Below are 17,307 nucleotides of genomic sequence, written 5' to 3' on the forward strand. Positions count from 1 at the left end.
CTTGAGTAGACGACACCTCAACCCCCCCCCACACACACACACAGTGACACACTTCCTCCAACAGCACCACACCTCAGCCCCCCCACACACACAGTGACACACTTCCTCCAACAGCACCACACCTCAGCCCCCCCCCACACACACACAGTGACACACTTCCTCCAACAGCACCACACCTCAGCCCCCCCACACACACACACAGTGACACACTTCCTCCAACAGCACCACACCTCAGCCCCCCCCCACACACACAGTGACACACTTCCTCCAACAGCACCACACCTCAGCCCCCCACACACACACAGTGACACACTTCCTCCAACAGCACCACACCTCAGGCCCCCCCACACACACAGTGACACACTTCCTCCAACAGCACCACACCTCAGCCCCCCCCCACACAGTGACACACTTCCTCCAACAGCACCACACCTCAGCCCCCCCCCACACACACACACAGTGACACACTTCCTCCAACAGCACCACACCTCAACCCCCCCACACACACACACAGTGACACACTTCCTCCAACAGCACCACACCTCAGCCCCCCCACACACACACAGTGACACACTTCCTCCAACAGCACCACACCTCAGCCCCCCCCACACACAGTGACACACTTCCTCCAACAGCACCACACCTCAGCCCCCCCCCAAACACACACACAGTGACACACTTCCTCCAACAGCACCACACCTCAACCCCCCCCACACACACACAGTGACACACTTCCTCCAACAGCACCACACCTCAGCCCCCCCACACACACACACAGTGACACACTTCCTCCAACAGCACCACACCTCAGCCCCCCCCACACACACACAGTGACACACTTCCTCCAACAGCACCACACCTCAGCCCCCCCCACACACAGTGACACACTTCCTCCAACAGCACCACACCTCAGCCCCCCCCCACCCACACACACAGTGACACACTTCCTCCAACAGCACCACACCTCAGCCCCCCCCCACACACACACACAGTGACACACTTCCTCCAACAGCACCACACCTCAGCCCCCCCCACACACACACAGTGACACACTTCCTCCAACAGCACCACACCTCAACCCCCCACACACACACAGTGACACACTTCCTCCAACAGCACCACACCTCACCCCCCCACACACACACACAGTGACACACTCCCTCCAACAGCACCACACCTCAGCCCCCCACACACACACAGTGACACAACTTCCTCCAACAGCACCACACCTCAGCCCCCCCACACACACACACACAGTGACACACTTCCTCCAACAGCACCACACCTCAGCCCCCCACACACACACACAGTGACACACTTCCTCCAACAGCACCACACCTCAGCCCCCCCCCCCCACACACACAGTGACACACTTCCTCCAACATCACCACACCTCAACCCCCCCCCACACACACACAGTGACACACTGTCCTCCAACAGCACCACAACCTCAGCCCCCCCCCCACACACACACAGTGACACACTTCCTCCACAGCACCACACCTCAGCCCCCCCACACACACACACAGTGACACACTTCCTCCAACAGCACCACACCTCAGCCCCCCCCCACCCACACACACAGTGACACACTTCCTCCAACAGCACCACACCTCAGCCCCCCACACACACACACAGTGACACACTTCCTCCAACAGCACCACACCTCAGCCCCCCCCACACACAACCAGTGACACACTTCCTCCAACAGCACCACACCTCAACCCCCCCCCACACACACACAGTGACACACTTCCTCCAACAGCACCACACCTCAGCCCCTCCACACACACACAGTGACACACTTCCTCCAACAGCACCACACCTCAGCCCCCCCCCACCCACACACACAGTGACACACTTCCTCCAACAGCACCACACCTCAGCCCCCCCACACACACACACAGTGACACACTTCCTCCAACAGCACCACACCTCAGCCCCCCCCCACACACACACAGTGACACACTTCCTCCAACAGCACCACACCTCACCCCCCCACACACACACACACAGTGACACACTTCCTCCAACAGCACCACACCTCAGCCCCCCCCACACACACACAGTGACACACTTCCTCCAACAGCACCACACCTCAGCCCCCCCCCCACACACAGTGACACACTTCCTCCAACAGCACCACACCTCAGCCCCCCCCCCACACACACAGTGACACACTTCCTCCAACAGCACCACACCTCAGCCCCCCCCCACACACAGTGACACACTTCTCAACAACAGCACCACACCTCATCCCCCCCCCAACACACAGTGACACACTTCCTCCAACAGCACCACACCTCAGCCCCCCCCCACACACACAGTGACACACTTCCTCCAACAGCACCACACCTCAGCCCCCCCCACACACACAGCAGTGACACACTCTTCCTCCAACAGCAACCACACCTCAGCCCCCCCCACACACACAGTGACACACTTCCTCCAACAGCACCACACCTCAAGCCCCCCCCACACACACAGTGACACACTTCCTCCAACAGCACCACACCTCAGCCCCCCCCCACACACACAGTGACACACTTCTCCAACAGCAACCACACCTCAGCCCCCCCCACACACACAGTGACACACTTCCTCCAACAGCACCACACCCAGCCCCCCCCACACACACAGTGACACACTTCCTCCAACAGCACCACACCTCAGCCCCCCCCCACACACACAGTGACACACTTCCTCCAACAGCACCACACCTCAGCCCCCCCCCCACCACACAGTGACACACTTCCTCCAACAGCACCACACCTCAGCCCCCCCCCCCACACACACACAGTGACACACTTCCTCCAACAGCACCACACACCCATCAGCCCCCCACACACACACACATACAACACTTCCTCCAACAGCACCACACCTCAGCCCCCCCCACACACAGTGACACACTTCCTCCTCCAACAGCACCACACCCTCAGCCCCCCCCCCCACACACACAGTGACACACTTCCTCCACAGCACCACACCTCAGCCCCCCCCACACACACACAGTGACACACTTCCTCCAACAGCACCACACCTCAGCCCCCCCCACACACATGACACACTTCCTCCAACACACCACACCTCAGCCCCCCCCCCCCAAACAGTGACACACTTCCTCCAACAGCACCACACCTCAGCCCCCCCCCACACAACACACAGTGACACACTCCTCCAACAGCACCACACCTCAGCCCCCCCACCACACACACATTGACACACTTCCTCCAACAGCACCACACCTCAGCCCCCCCACACACACACAGTGACACACTTCCTCCAACAGCACCACACCTCAGCCCCCCCCCACCACACACAGTGACACACTTCCTCCAACATCACCACACCTCAGCCCCCCCCCACACACAGTGACACACTTCCTCCAACAGCACCACACCTCAGCCCCCCCACACACACCACACAGTGACACACTTCCTCCAACAGCACCACACCTCAGCCCCCCCCAACACACACAGTTACCACACTTCCTCCAACAGCACCACACCCTCAGCCCCCCCCCCACACACACAGTGACCCACTTCCTCCAACAGCACCACACCTCAGCCCCCCCACCACACACAGTGAAAACCTTCCTCCAACAGCACCACACCTCAGCCCCCCCCCACACACACACAGTGACACACTTCCTCCAACAGCACCACACCTCAGCCCCCCCCACCCACACAGTGACACACTTCCTGCAACAGCACCACACCTCAGCCCCCCCCCACACACACACAGTGACACACTTCCTCCAACAGCACCCACCACCTCAGCCCCCCCCCCCCACACACACACAGTGACACACTTCCTCCAACAGCACCACACCTCAGCCCCCCCCCCCCACACACACACAGTGACACACTTCCTTCAACAGCACCACACCTCAGCACCCCCCACACACAGTGACACACTTCCTCCAACAGCCACCACACCTCAGCCCCCCCCACCCACACACAGAGTGACACACTTCCTCCAACAGCACCACCACCTCAGCCCCCCCCACACACACACAGTGACACACTTCCTCCAACAGCACCACACCTCAGCCCCCCACACACACACAGTGACACACTTCCTCCAACAGCACCACACCTCAGCCCCCCCCACCCACACACACAGTGACACACTTCCTCCAACAGCACCACACCTCAGCCCCCCCACACACACAGTGACACACTTCCTCCAACAGCACCACACCTCAGCCCCCCACACACACAGTGACACACTTCCTCCAACAGCACCACACCTCAGCCCCCCCCCACCCACACACAGTGACACACTTCCTCCAACAGCACCACACCTCTAATAGTACCTCTCCCTATGGGCCAGGTATTTAAACATATGGTCTCCTAAACCACCACAGGAGGAAAGGGTTAATTTTGTTTACTCTTCCACATCACAGCTAGCATCAAGGAAAAGCTCAAGGCAGGAATGCATGCGGAGGCAGGAGCTGTAGCAGAGGCCACAGAGAAGTGCTGTACTAGCTTGCTCCTCATGGTGTACTCAGCCTGCCTTGTTCCCTCTTGCCCACAGGTGGCATTGCTCACAGCAGGCTAGGCCCTTTCCTAACTGTCTGTAGTCAAGAAAATGTCTCATACACTTGCCCACAGGGCAGTCTCGTGGGAGCATTTTCTGATCTGCCATTCCCTCTTCTGAAATTAGTCTAGCCTAGATCAAGTTGACATAGAAGTAGCCAGTACAGTTGACCTGTTGTCAAACTAACACACAAACACATCATTCTTTAATTGGGTGGCTCTTTCTCATTTGTTCTCAGGCATGTTACTATTCTTATCACAATATGTCTATTCTTTTGCCCAAGGGGTAGCAGCTTGCCTTACTGGGCTTTGGGAAAACTCTTGATACTTCCAGTATCCTTCTTTTTTTAAGGTATTTTGAATCTTGTGAAAAAAATCTGTGATACTTTCGTGTGTGTGTGTGTGTGTGTGTGTGTGTGTGTGTGTCGCCTGGGTGTGTGCAGTAGAGTCCTAAGCTGACTGTGAAGAAAGGCTCCATCCCCGCTGGCCAGCAAGCCTGCTAATGCCTATGTCCTGTCTAACATAACAATTTGGTGTAAATGTACATTGCAAAATATTTAAAGTAATAACCTAGATTAGATACAAAAAACAATGTTAGAATTTGTGCTGGTTGAATTGTTAAATTTGATGTTCACACTTGTAGATAGCGTGTTCTTCTGGTACATGCAATGTGCTGTACAGCTTCAGCAGATAAACAATGAAAATGCCTTAGACATTTGGTCCAGATGTGCCTTTAATAAAATACAGTGGTTATAGGTGAGGTAAAATGTAGTTGAACAACTTGGTATATGATTTGTGGGTATAGATATGAACAGGAGTGTGGTTTCTGTTTATGTGTGTATAGGTAGATGTCTGCCTAAGAATGTAAGTGAACATGTGTGTACCTGCATATGTGTGTGCACATGCATGTAGAGGCTAAAGGTCAACTTCAGTATTCTTTTTCAGGAGCTGTGCTCCCCCACCTTTCTTTCCCCCTTTCTTTATTTTATTTTATTTTTTTTAATAAAAGAAAACACTTCATCAGGCTTACAGTTCCAGAGGCTGAGTCCGTGATGGCTGAGGAGGGCGTGGCAGCAGGAACAGCTAAGAGCTCCTATCCCACACATCACACAGGACACAGAGCACACTGGGAGCAGCACAGGGCTTTCCTACCCTTCATCCTTCCCCCATGACACACCCCTTCCAACAAGAGCACCTTCCCAAACAGGTCTACCAACAGGGAAACCAGCCCAGCCCATTTTATCCTATTGGCTGCCATATTAGGCAGCCACTGGTTTTGTTTAGATTTCCTCTGCTGCTTTAAGGCTTTTGTTATTCTTGCTATTGAAAGTCACCCACTCTTACACTTGGGCTTAACTCCCCCCTTTTAAATATCTAATGGTGTTTCATTTTTATAAAATTAGGTCATGTTCTCATACTTGTCAAATTTCTATCTCATTCTGATTTTCAAGTAGCTTTGAATATGTTTTGCTTGTTTACCTTGTAAATCTGATGATTTACTGTATTGGTAGTATTTTTTTCTTATTTCTCATTCATGTATCTCTTTTTCTAGTAAAGTTTATTCATGTTCTTTTTGTGTGTGAGAGAGAGACAGGGTTTCTCTGTGTAGTCTTGACTGTCCTGGACTCACTTTCTAGACCAGACTGGCCTCAAACTCACAAAGATCTACCTGCCTCTGCCTCCCAAGTGCTCCGATGCAATGACATGGTGCACCACTATGTCTGGCTTTATTCATGTCATTAATAATGTATTTTCTGAATTCTTTTTCTTCTGGATATATGATTCCGTTAAGCATCTTTTGTAATTCTGGTTGCTGGCCATGAGTTCCTTTGATTTTTTTTTCTTATCCTGGAAGGTCCTTGCTTATTTCACTTGGAGCAGAACCTTGCTGGGTACAACAATCTTGGTTATTTTCTTTCAGAACCCAAACTAGGTGAGTCCATGTCCTCCTGGCTTTTAGAGTTTCTTCAGGGGAATTTACCATTGGACTAATGTATCTGTCTTTATGTGTTACTCTATTGCATATTGTAATGTTCCTTCTTTTTCCTGTACTTTAACAACCTAACTATAGTATGTCATGATGACAGATTTCTATGGTTATGAGTATTTGAAGTTCTAAATACTTCTGTTGCCAGTATTTAAATGTCTTCCCCAAGATGTGGAAAGTTCTGTGCTGTTATTGTATTGAAGATGTTTTCTGTGGCCCTCACTGTAGCTCTTCCCCCTGCAGTGTGCTGACGATGTGAACACACAGTGTTTGCGCGTGTCCTAACGCTTCTGCGGTTTCTTTTCCAGCTTTTTCTTTTTCTTCTTTTTGCTTCTCTTTTGCTCTTTCTGTCTGACAGTAACAATTCAAAAGATCTGTCTTCAAGCTCTGCTATTTTTTTCTTTTGCTTGATCTAATCTGTTTCTAGGACTACAGTTAGCGTTCTGTCTGATCCTTGGAGCTTCTCATGTCCTCTGTGACTTCTGTCCTGTCCCTTTCAGATCCTGAAATCCCTTACTGCATTTAACTGTTTGTGGTTTTTTCATATTCCTCGTATTTTATGTACATAATTCATTTGTTAGGATTATCATCTGTTATGATACTATGTGATGGTCTCCTTAAGGGGCTTTCTCTTGGTGATGCCATGAGACATATAACTTAGTCCTGGGTTTGATTTACAACGCAGATTTCCTTAGATTATCTAAAACCAGTCTTCCACCATGGTTTTTTCCCCCTTGCATCACCCTGACTTAGGTTAGAAAGAGGATTTTTCATGGGCTGGGCTGACTGGCCAGTGAGCCCAAGAGATCGTCCTGTCTCTGCCTCCCCAGCATAAGGATAACAAAAACACACTACTGTTTTCACACTTTTTATATGGCATAGACCTCAGATCCTCTTGACTGCACAGCAAGCCCGTTATAGACTAAGCTGTCTTCCTAAACCATTATACATGATGCTTAAAAACAACTAACTAGTGTGCAAAGTGTTGGATTCCACTGTGCCATTTTCCATCAGAAACTATCTTTGTTGATCCTGCTTCCCTTCTCCTCCTGGGACTCTTAATCAGCTGTTGGACCCTTTCAACCCTCCTCCACTCTGTAGCTTCCTTTCGATGTTCATGTCACGTATGTGCTATTACCTTCTCTCCCTCCCTCAACACTTTTGTCCCTCTTGTGGTCTCTGTTTTAGTTTTTACCCCTATACCCTTCTTTACACACATACAGTTCTTTTGCTGGTGGTGACGGTATGTGCACATAATCCCAGGACACAGGAGACTGAGGCAAAATGTTGAATTCAGTGCCATCTCAGGCTATCTATTGAGTCAGTCTCACCAAAAATAAGTTTTAAAAGTTTATATTTTATATATTTTGTGTATTTGTTGTAATACAGTTGATAGTTTGTACTAAAAAAAAAAATACCCTCATAGAAATCAGTTTGTGTGCTGGATGAAATTTAATTGAATATATGTAATTACTCTGTTTTTCCTTTTATCTTAGCATTTCTTTCTTTTCTTTTCTTTTCTTTTACCCACAGTGTTTCTGAGTAACCTTGGCTGTCCTGGAACTCACTCTGTAAAAACAGGCTGGCCTTGATCTTATAGAGATCTTTCTGCCTCTGCCTTCCAAGTGCTGGGATTAAAGCTTGTGTGTACACCATTTCTTTCTTTCTTTCTTTCTTTCTTTCTTTCTTTCTTTCTTTCTTTCTTTCTTTCTTTCTTTCTTTCTTTGTAAGATTTATTTATTTATTATGTATACAATGTCCTGCATGCATATGTGCCTGCCCACCAGAAGAGGGCACCAGATCTCATTATAGGTGGTTAGGAGCCACCATGCGGTTGCTGGGAATTGAACTCAGAATCTTTGGAAGAGTAGCCAGTGTTCTTAACCTCTGAGCCATCTCTCCAGCTCCCAATGTGTACACCATTTCTTAACTTACACATATTATGTAATTTTTAATTGCCCAAAATGTTATAGGATGAATCTTCAAGATGAATTGGATGAACTTAAAATACATATGTCCGTTGATAAAACAACAATACAAGAATTGAATAGGTGCATGGCAGAGAAAAGAGAAGGTAAGATTTTAATTAGAATAAATCTTCAGCACTTTTAAGTTCTCTGGTTTTTGTTTCACTTTAAGAACCATACTTAGTTTTTCCCTTTTGTACCATTTTTCCTCACTCAATTTTTATGTCTTATGAGAAAATCATATATAGAGAACTTCTAAATACCTCGCCTACAACAGGCTCACCATTTCCTGAAACCTTCAAACAAGACTTGTGAGACGGCTCAGCTGCCGTAGCTGGTGCTGCGCAGGCCTGATGAGCTGAGTCCAACCCAGACGCCAAGTCAAGGTGGAAGAAAAGCACTGACACCACAGAGCTGTCCACTGAGCTCCACTCATGGGCTATGACTGCCCCACTCCTAGGCACACTCCCTCCCTGTCCCCTTTCATTTAATATAAAGGTGTAAACAAATAGTTGATCAGGTTAAAATGTAATTATTTTTATTGTTCATTGACGCAGTTTTCCTAATTACACTTGCTCACGATTTTATAATTGTGTTTAACATTAGTGATTCATTTATATTTTCTTGTGCTATTACAAGAGTTTGAAAGTATTTAGTTCTATCTAATTTCATGTGGCCACCATCTTAAACATGGAAGGAAAGCTTGGCTTATTCCAAGTATGCAACCGCAGTGGCCAGAGTGTCTCATGATAGGAAAAGCACCCACATTACCAAGTTAAGACTGCACCTTTGTTAAAAGTGAAGACAGTCGCACTTACTGTGCAATGTCAGTATCTCAGTAGAAGAAGCAAATCAGGTTACCAGGATAAGGTTCTTTCCAACTTCTGGCACCCAGCTGTTGTTACCACACCTAGTGATGTTTAGTGAACTCTTCCTCTGGCTTCTTCTCAATCATTATTCTTGACTCAGTCTTAAATATGTTGTTTGTGGTTTACCAATATTAACATTTCTATTTTACACTTTTATTTTTCATCAAAATATGAGTTTACTTCTTCATTAGTGCCTGAAACGTGTTTGTTTGTCTTCATTTGTCTTCCCCTCTTGCCAGGGTTTTTTCTCTCTTTCTACTGAAGCACATTCCCACTTCCCCCTTAACAACTGACATCCGGAAGAGTCTTCTTGTCTCATTGTTCAAAAGTAACGGTATTTATTATTTTGAAAACAAAAACATATATAGATGAACATTCAAGCAATGAGAAAGAATCAAATGAAAGAAATGGAAAAATTGTGAGTTCACAACCACAAGTCAGCATCTTGCCGAGATGCTTTCTGGCACATCAGTTTTTATTGTAGCACTGCTCACGGTCGCTAAGTTATGGAAGCAACCTAGGTGCCCAGCATCAGGACAAATGTGCTAGATGTATACAAGAGATATTTTTTCAGCCTTGAGAATGAACTTATGTTGTTTTCAGAACACAGAAGATACTGGACACTACAAATAAATTAGGTCAGTCTTAGACAAATCCTGTTTATTCATTTGTGGCTCATATGTAGAAATTTATATATTCTTACATGTGTATATGTATATAGAAATAAAACTGGTAGACAAAAGGGACTAACAGAAGCAGGAAGCAATAAGAAAGGAGTTTATGAAGACTATGTTGAACATACGCTATATAGAGGAAAACTTTTTAAAAATCAGAAAAATTGGTAGTCACTCCCATAAGTTCTACTTTTGCCTTGTCTTATTTGTCCTGATTATTTGTTGCCTCTTGTAGGCCTTCTCTTTTAAGAAGCAGAAGTGAAGGCGGGGGGGGAGAATCTGGGGGAGGGGAGAGGCTGAAGGAGACTAGGCATAGTGGGGGGAGGGGAAGCTGTGGTTGGGATGTATATTGTATGAGAGAAGACTATTTACAATTAAAGAAAAAAGAAAAAACAGAAAGTAATGTGGTAGAATTTTAAAAAATTCAAAAATAACACTACCAAATCATGAATGAGCCATTTAATTAATAACTTGATTTGAAAAAGTATTTGCAACACTGAGAATAAGAAACTGACAATCTGAACTGAAGGTGGATTCAGTCAGGCTAAATTACTTATTCAAAATGAATAAATGCAATGTTTGCTAAAAAATTATCGTACAGAGTGAATACATAATGATTTGAAATCACAGAAAAATATGTGTTCAATTACTAAAATAGACACAGAAATGCAACAGGTTATTTCCTACTAAAGTATATTCTTTTGTAGCATTTTTGTGTGTTTTAAGTTGACTCACACAGATCACGGAAAAAAAACAAAAACAAAAGCAGGAAAACATATGCATCAGTTCTTTATCAATAGAAATTTAAAGATAGAAGAAATAAAGTAGGTTTTAATAATATTAGCCATTGATACACTGAGGATATTGTAAAAGTTGGCACATTTAATTCAAAAATAAAGTTGTTTGTTTTATTTGGCTTAATGCAGTTTGCACTGTAACACTTTTCCATTTTTGCTTTTGATATAAGGATACAACCCATTGAATGCTAAATAATTATATATTTAATACCAAATAATGGCAAACTAATTTTTTTTGCCTAGTAACTTTATTTATTTTTTTAAATTTTTAAATATATTTTATTAATTTATTCATATTACATCTCAAATATTACCCCATCCCTTGTATCCTCCCATTCCCCCCTCCCTCCCGTTTTCCCTTTACTCCCCTCCCCTATGACTGTGACTGATGGGGACTTCCTCCCCCTGTATATGCTCATAGGGTATCAAGTCTCTTCTTGGTAGCCTGCTATCCTTCCTCTGAGTGCCACCAGGCCTCACCATCCAGAGGACGTGTTCAAATATGGGGCACCAGAGTTCGTGTGAAAGTCAGATCCCACTCTCCACTCAACTGTGGAGAATGTCCTGTCCATTGGCTAGATCTGGGTAGGGGTTCGAAGTTTACTGCACGTATTGTCCTTGGCTGGTGCCATAGTTTGAGCAGAACCCCTGGGCCCAGATCTGCCCATCATAATGTTTTTCTTGTAGCTTTCTAGGACCCTATGGATCCTTCTATTTCCAATGGCAAACTAATTTTATAAAATAATAATAAACACTAATTTGGGATATTTACTAGTTGTTGTAATTTGCTATTAAGTATTTCAAATAAAGCTAGTTGAAATAAAATTTAAAATGCTAAACCAATGTTCACAATTTATCAAAAATGACTGTAAGCTCTTTCATAAATGTTTTTGTTTTAATGGTTAAAAGTTAAAATGAAAAAGTCATAAAATTGTGATAGAGTTTTAAAATGCTGTGTTATTATAATTAAAATGAGACTATAGAAGAATAATAAGAATAATTAACAGTAAAAAGTTAATTAAACAAGAAAAAGCAGAATAATATAGATTAATTTTTCAATAAAATTCAGGCCTTGGAAAAACAGCAACCTAACTAATGGCACTTAGACATGAGACAGGATCTTTCTGTGTAGCCCAGGCTGACCTGGAACTCACATCTTGCTGAACACTATGCCTTAGCTATGCTGAGAAGTTTGAACCTAGATATTTCTGACCTTCCTTTGCATAATGCCACCAGGCTGAGGGAGCTCTGTGGATTACCTTATCTGACTTGCTCTCCTCTGTAAGATCTCATTAACCAAGGATTGACTCACCGAAAAGCAGGCTTAGAGGTATTTGACCATTCTCTTCAAAGACAACATCTGCTCTCCTGATGACTTGAGGACATGGAAAGACAATCTTCAGTGTTTCTTTGTATTCTGTGTGTAACCTCTGTCCCAGTGTATTGCCTGTCTGTCAGACATACTCAGTTTCCCTAAAAGTCATTTCCTAATCCTAAAAATATTTCTACAGTTTCCTGTTCCGTCTTCCTTTTCCTTGTGCTGAGGATACTGAAGCTTGGAATATGTGGTCTTTCTGCAGTTTTCATAGCCTGCGTGCTACTGTTTGTCCCTACAGATCTATGCTCCATTTATTTCATGGCACTTAGACTCAGAGAGAGACAGAGACAAAGAGACAGAGAGAGAGAGAGACAGTAACAGAGAGGGACAACACAGAGAGAGGCAGAGAGAGAGAGAGAGAGACAGCAACAGAGAATTCCTTTTTCTCCATGGTAAACCAAGATTTTAAAAAAGGAAACAAAAATAAAACAAGTTTTAATGAACTATTAATAAACAAAGAGTTAAAAACAGAAAAAGGAGAAGAAATTCCTGAGAAAGAAAAAAAAAAAAGAACATAAACCAGAAAAACTTTCAACACTTGTAAAAATTGAAGCATTTAAACCACACGATGGAATAAATCTCTTGCATAATAAAGCACACTTGCCATCTGAGAAAAAGAGAGAAAGAGAAATGGCGTTTTCTTAACTAGGTCCTCTTGCCTCAAGTCCTGAGGTGCTTGAACTGAAGGGGCTGAGAATGTGATTCTTGTGTCACTCCACAGTTCGAGCCTAACTGCTCCAGTGTTTTCTAAAATCTATGAAGGAAAGAAAAGTCTTTTGGGGCAACATCCACAGATGAACATGCTCAGCCCTTCTGCACAGCACGACTTATAAATACAAGCAAGGAAATTCTTGTCAAAATCATTCCTCCATGTTTATTTTGTTAGCACTATTTAGATGCTGTTAGTGCCCTATGCTATGGGAACGTAGTAGTATTGTGTTATTTTTAAGGCTAAATATCTCACTCAGAGCTATAGGAGATATTTAAATGACTAGAAGAGATGAATTATATTTGCATATTATTTCTATATTGCTGAAGAGTGCTGTAAATGAATTCAGCACCATGGTGTTAGGGGACTAGAAAAGGAAGCTTGGGAGCTGATAGATTATTATCAAGGTAAAGGTACGTATTCCCCATGAGGCAAATTTTACCTATTCTAGCTTTTATTATCCTTAGGTTGGTGTTCTATTTATTTCATGAGCACAGAAGTTATAATTGAGTATGTCATGTTTCAAAGACAAAAGAAAAGCCTAATTCACTCTAACAAACTTGTTAGTCACTGTTTTTATCAGGAGGATTTCTAGTCTACAGAGAATAATATTGTTTTTTCTTTCTTTGTTGATAAATCAAAGTTTTACACTGGCCTGCAGCAGTCAGGCTTACTTTAAAGCAAAAGTAAGGCACCCAGATGCAAGCCCTCTCAGCGCCGTGCATTCCTTCCGCTTCCTGTCTTGTTTTTTAAACCATCACACTTACAAGTAATTCAGGACCTCAGCAAGAAATGGTGACTTCATCAGGCTAATGTATCTGTAAAGAAAACATTTATAGATTCGGGAGCATTTTAATCTTAATGAAAATTTTATGACAGTGTTTCCCTTAACTTGGTAGGTAAATTGCTTGTAGGTTTTTGCTGTGTTGAGAAGTCTGTCTGTAGCAGTTAGTTGTCAGCCCGTGCACAGTGACTTGTCAAACAATTTCACCCGTGAATGCGAGCTTGTTTCTTAGGAAGGCACAGCTCCTCCAAAAATGAGGTTTTTATGGTTCACCTGCCCATACATGGCCTTTCCCTAGAAGGAAAGGTCCAAGTGCTGTTGGGTTTCAGTTTCTAATTCTGTTAGTTTGCTTTGTTCAGCAGTCACTCTGATCCTCCTAGCAGGGAACGAGATCACCAGAACAAAACTAGTAGCTGCTGTAGATAAAAAGGCAGTGAATTCTGCTTTTAAGGTAGAGGCGGAATAGTCTACAAAAGAGTGGACACGGGAATGAAAGTCTAGCATTGTTAACCCGCAGATCTATTGTGCCTTTGAAAGACTTCACACTGCAGGAAAAAAGTGACACCACAAAGATATGTAATTATGTGACCAGAAGCTCTTGAGAAAGGTCACCATTTAGTTCTGGCCAAATACCTGACAAGAAAAATAGACCAGATTATTCATAATTGAAAAGCCACGGAACCTTTCCCCTTAAGACGACAGTGCAGTGTTTCAGCAATATATGATGTACCGTAATATATTATTTATTTGCTTCCAGAACAACTCTTTAGACACCATGAAGATGCTGGGGTCAAGAAGAGTACTCCAGAGAAGAATGAGAAAGCAATATCGGAGCAGACATTACAGAAGGTAGTCTAATCTTTAAGATATTGAGCTGAGCAAGTTAAATCTGAATTTTACCATAAAGAATTATATTTTAAAACGGGGGCTCATGAACTTAAACCTTGTGTGAATCCTTAATTTAAATTCATAATTCAAAATCATTGGCTTGCCAAAATAGGGTAAAAAAAATCAATGTTAGTAAAATAAATGTGTAAACACTTATGCTTCTGTGGACATAGATTAAAAATAATTTTATAGATGGAGGACAGAAAATGAAAAGAAGAGAATTTAACAAAATTTAGAATATATGTGCTTATTAGTTATAGGTGAGCAGTTCCACTTAAAGCGGGTAAGGAGACTGCTCTTCTGCAACAGGCTTAGGTTGTTTTTTTATTATTATTATAGCTCTGCCACAGTAAAATGCTAATATCTATATAATTTAAACCTCAAAATATGTGTGACTTATTGCTAATAAAAATTTAGCCTATGATTTATTATAGCGTTAGGTGTTTTAATCAGACAGTCCATGTCAACCTGTAGCCACAATGCAGCACTGCTATCATGATGGTAAAAACACTATTTACAAATTATAGCATTTATCTTAATTTTTTTTTGCAAAATATATTATCAGGTTCAATGAAAGATTTCAAGTGTATGAAGACTTACTAGTATTATTATTAAAAGTTTATCTTTAGATAATTTTCTCTTTGTTATCTGGCTACTCTGGATTAGGTTTGGGTTTTACTGAAACATCACTTCATAAACAAAACTGAAAATGCACATACACACACACACAATTTCAGTTTGTCTACCTTATCTTTTCTACCTGTGGATTGACTTGTGAGAATTTATCTACAGCAGTTATGTGCTTCCTTAGACTGGGCATATTGTCCTATACAAAGGATGTCACCTCAGTACTCCTGAAGGTCACATACCAGGTTGACATCGTAGGCCAGAGAAGGGGACATGCTCACTTCATTCACTTGAAGCGAAGTGAAAAACTGAAGTCATTTGTGTACCATCAACCTGCATATTACATAGTTTATATTAATGTATCAGCTTTGTTTCAAAATAGCATATTTTGTTGTTTTATATAATTTTATTTGTATAGATTCATAATCTGTGACTATTCCTCTAGAGGAGAAAGCCTAAAGAAACTATGACTTCTTTCTCCCACCACAACTAACAAATAACATTATGGGTCTGGAAACTCATTTAAGACCCACCAAAAGAACAGTAATGATTTTTGTTTGGCTTAAATAAAATTAGCATATTAATTTCTTACTTTTTAATATTAAATTTATACAGTTGTATCAGTCATCTTTTTAAAACTTCATATTTCAATTTATTACTTCTAACTAATGTTTACATTTATGTGGTAATAAACATTGACTTTAGGGTCTCATGCATGCTAGGTATGCATAAATTATCTACCACAAATCTGTTTGTATGTCATATATATATGACATATCAATATACATAAATGCACATTGATACAGGGTCTTTTAAATTACACAGGCTGGGTTTGAACTCATTTGTAGCCCAGGCTGGTCTTGGGCTTGCAGTCTTCTGTTCTTCATGTCCTGAGTAACTAGGTTCAAGAACCTCCAACATCAGCCACATCTGACTTTCCATCTTTTATATGTGTGTTCCTTTGTTTGTAGTGGGGTGGGGGTACATATGTATGCCTGTGGAGGTTTGAGACCATCTCAGGCACAATCCACTATTTCTCTCTCTTCTGTCTGTCTATCTGTCCTTCTTTCCTTCCTTTTTTTTCTTTCTTCCTGTGTGTGTGTGTGTGTGTGTGTGTGTGTGTGTGGCGAAACAGGGTCTTTTACTGGCTTGGAATTCACTCACCCATCAAGTAGGCTAGGATAGCTTGTCAGTGAAATTCAAGAATCCACCTGTCTCTGCCTCCTTAACTCTAGAATACCCTGGGTTTTTGTTTCTAAGTCTGGGGATCAAACTCAGACCACCACGCTGGAGGTGAGTGTTTTACTGACTAAGGCATCTCTCCAGCCCCAAAGACACATTGTGAAGAGAAATGAATAAAAGGCTTCAGTGACAGCTTTCCCCTATAGTCCATAATATATGTACTGACATGAACTCTAGGGTTAGTTTAAGAGAGAGGTGTAGAGTACTCAGTCTTGGTCAAGGTATGGTCCTGCCCGTTATTGTTTCATCTTAGAGCCGTCATCAAAGTGGTCCAGGAAAGTGTTAAGCCGCTCATCTGTTCCTCCCTGAGGATGTATTCTCCTCTGGATGGGTAGGCTTGGCTGACACTTGGCTCTTGGTGGAACTGAAGATGATTCACTATGTAAGGTTAGACACACAGTGCAAAACAAAGACACAGACGCCCAGTGCCTCTGCATCTCCTTGTCTTGTGGGCTCACACAAAGAGCTGGTGCTTCTGTGCAAAAGCAGTTTCTGAGTTTCTGTTTAATTGTATTTATAAAACTATTTGAAAAAGAGCAAAATGTTATTTTTCAAACAACTCTTGTTATTTTTCAAGTTCTAAATCAAAGCCTCCTTCTGTAACAGTTAGGATAAATCTGTCCCTGATGTTCACTCACAGCATTCACATAGTATCATATATTACTTTAAGGTGTACACCTGTGTCTCCCCAGTGGCTTTTGATACATAGTACCTGGAGTGCATTTGACCATAGCGGTGTCCTACAATAGGAGCAATATTTATTGAAATAAATGGGGATGTTTTATTTATAAGCATCCTTCAAATTCTTGTAATTTTAGACTACTGGGCATTACTTTTGAAA

At 43.3% G+C, this 17,307-nt stretch overlaps 1 protein-coding gene across 2 annotated transcripts in view; it reads left to right on the forward strand.

Annotated features, from left to right (window-relative positions):
- Window positions 1–17,307, forward strand: part of Cntln (centlein) — a 273,121-nt gene that overhangs the window by 163,583 nt on the left and 92,231 nt on the right. For both annotated transcript variants that reach the window (XM_051163969.1, XM_051163971.1), the window contains exons 13-14: window positions 8,505–8,605; window positions 14,467–14,558. In XM_051163969.1, coding sequence (XP_051019926.1) covers window positions 8,505–8,605; window positions 14,467–14,558 — 193 coding nt within the window. The remainder of the gene's footprint in view (window positions 1–8,504; window positions 8,606–14,466; window positions 14,559–17,307) is intronic.

Source organism: Acomys russatus, chromosome 2 (assembly GCF_903995435.1).
Source record: "Acomys russatus chromosome 2, mAcoRus1.1, whole genome shotgun sequence".
NCBI lineage: Eukaryota > Metazoa > Chordata > Mammalia > Rodentia > Muridae > Acomys > Acomys russatus.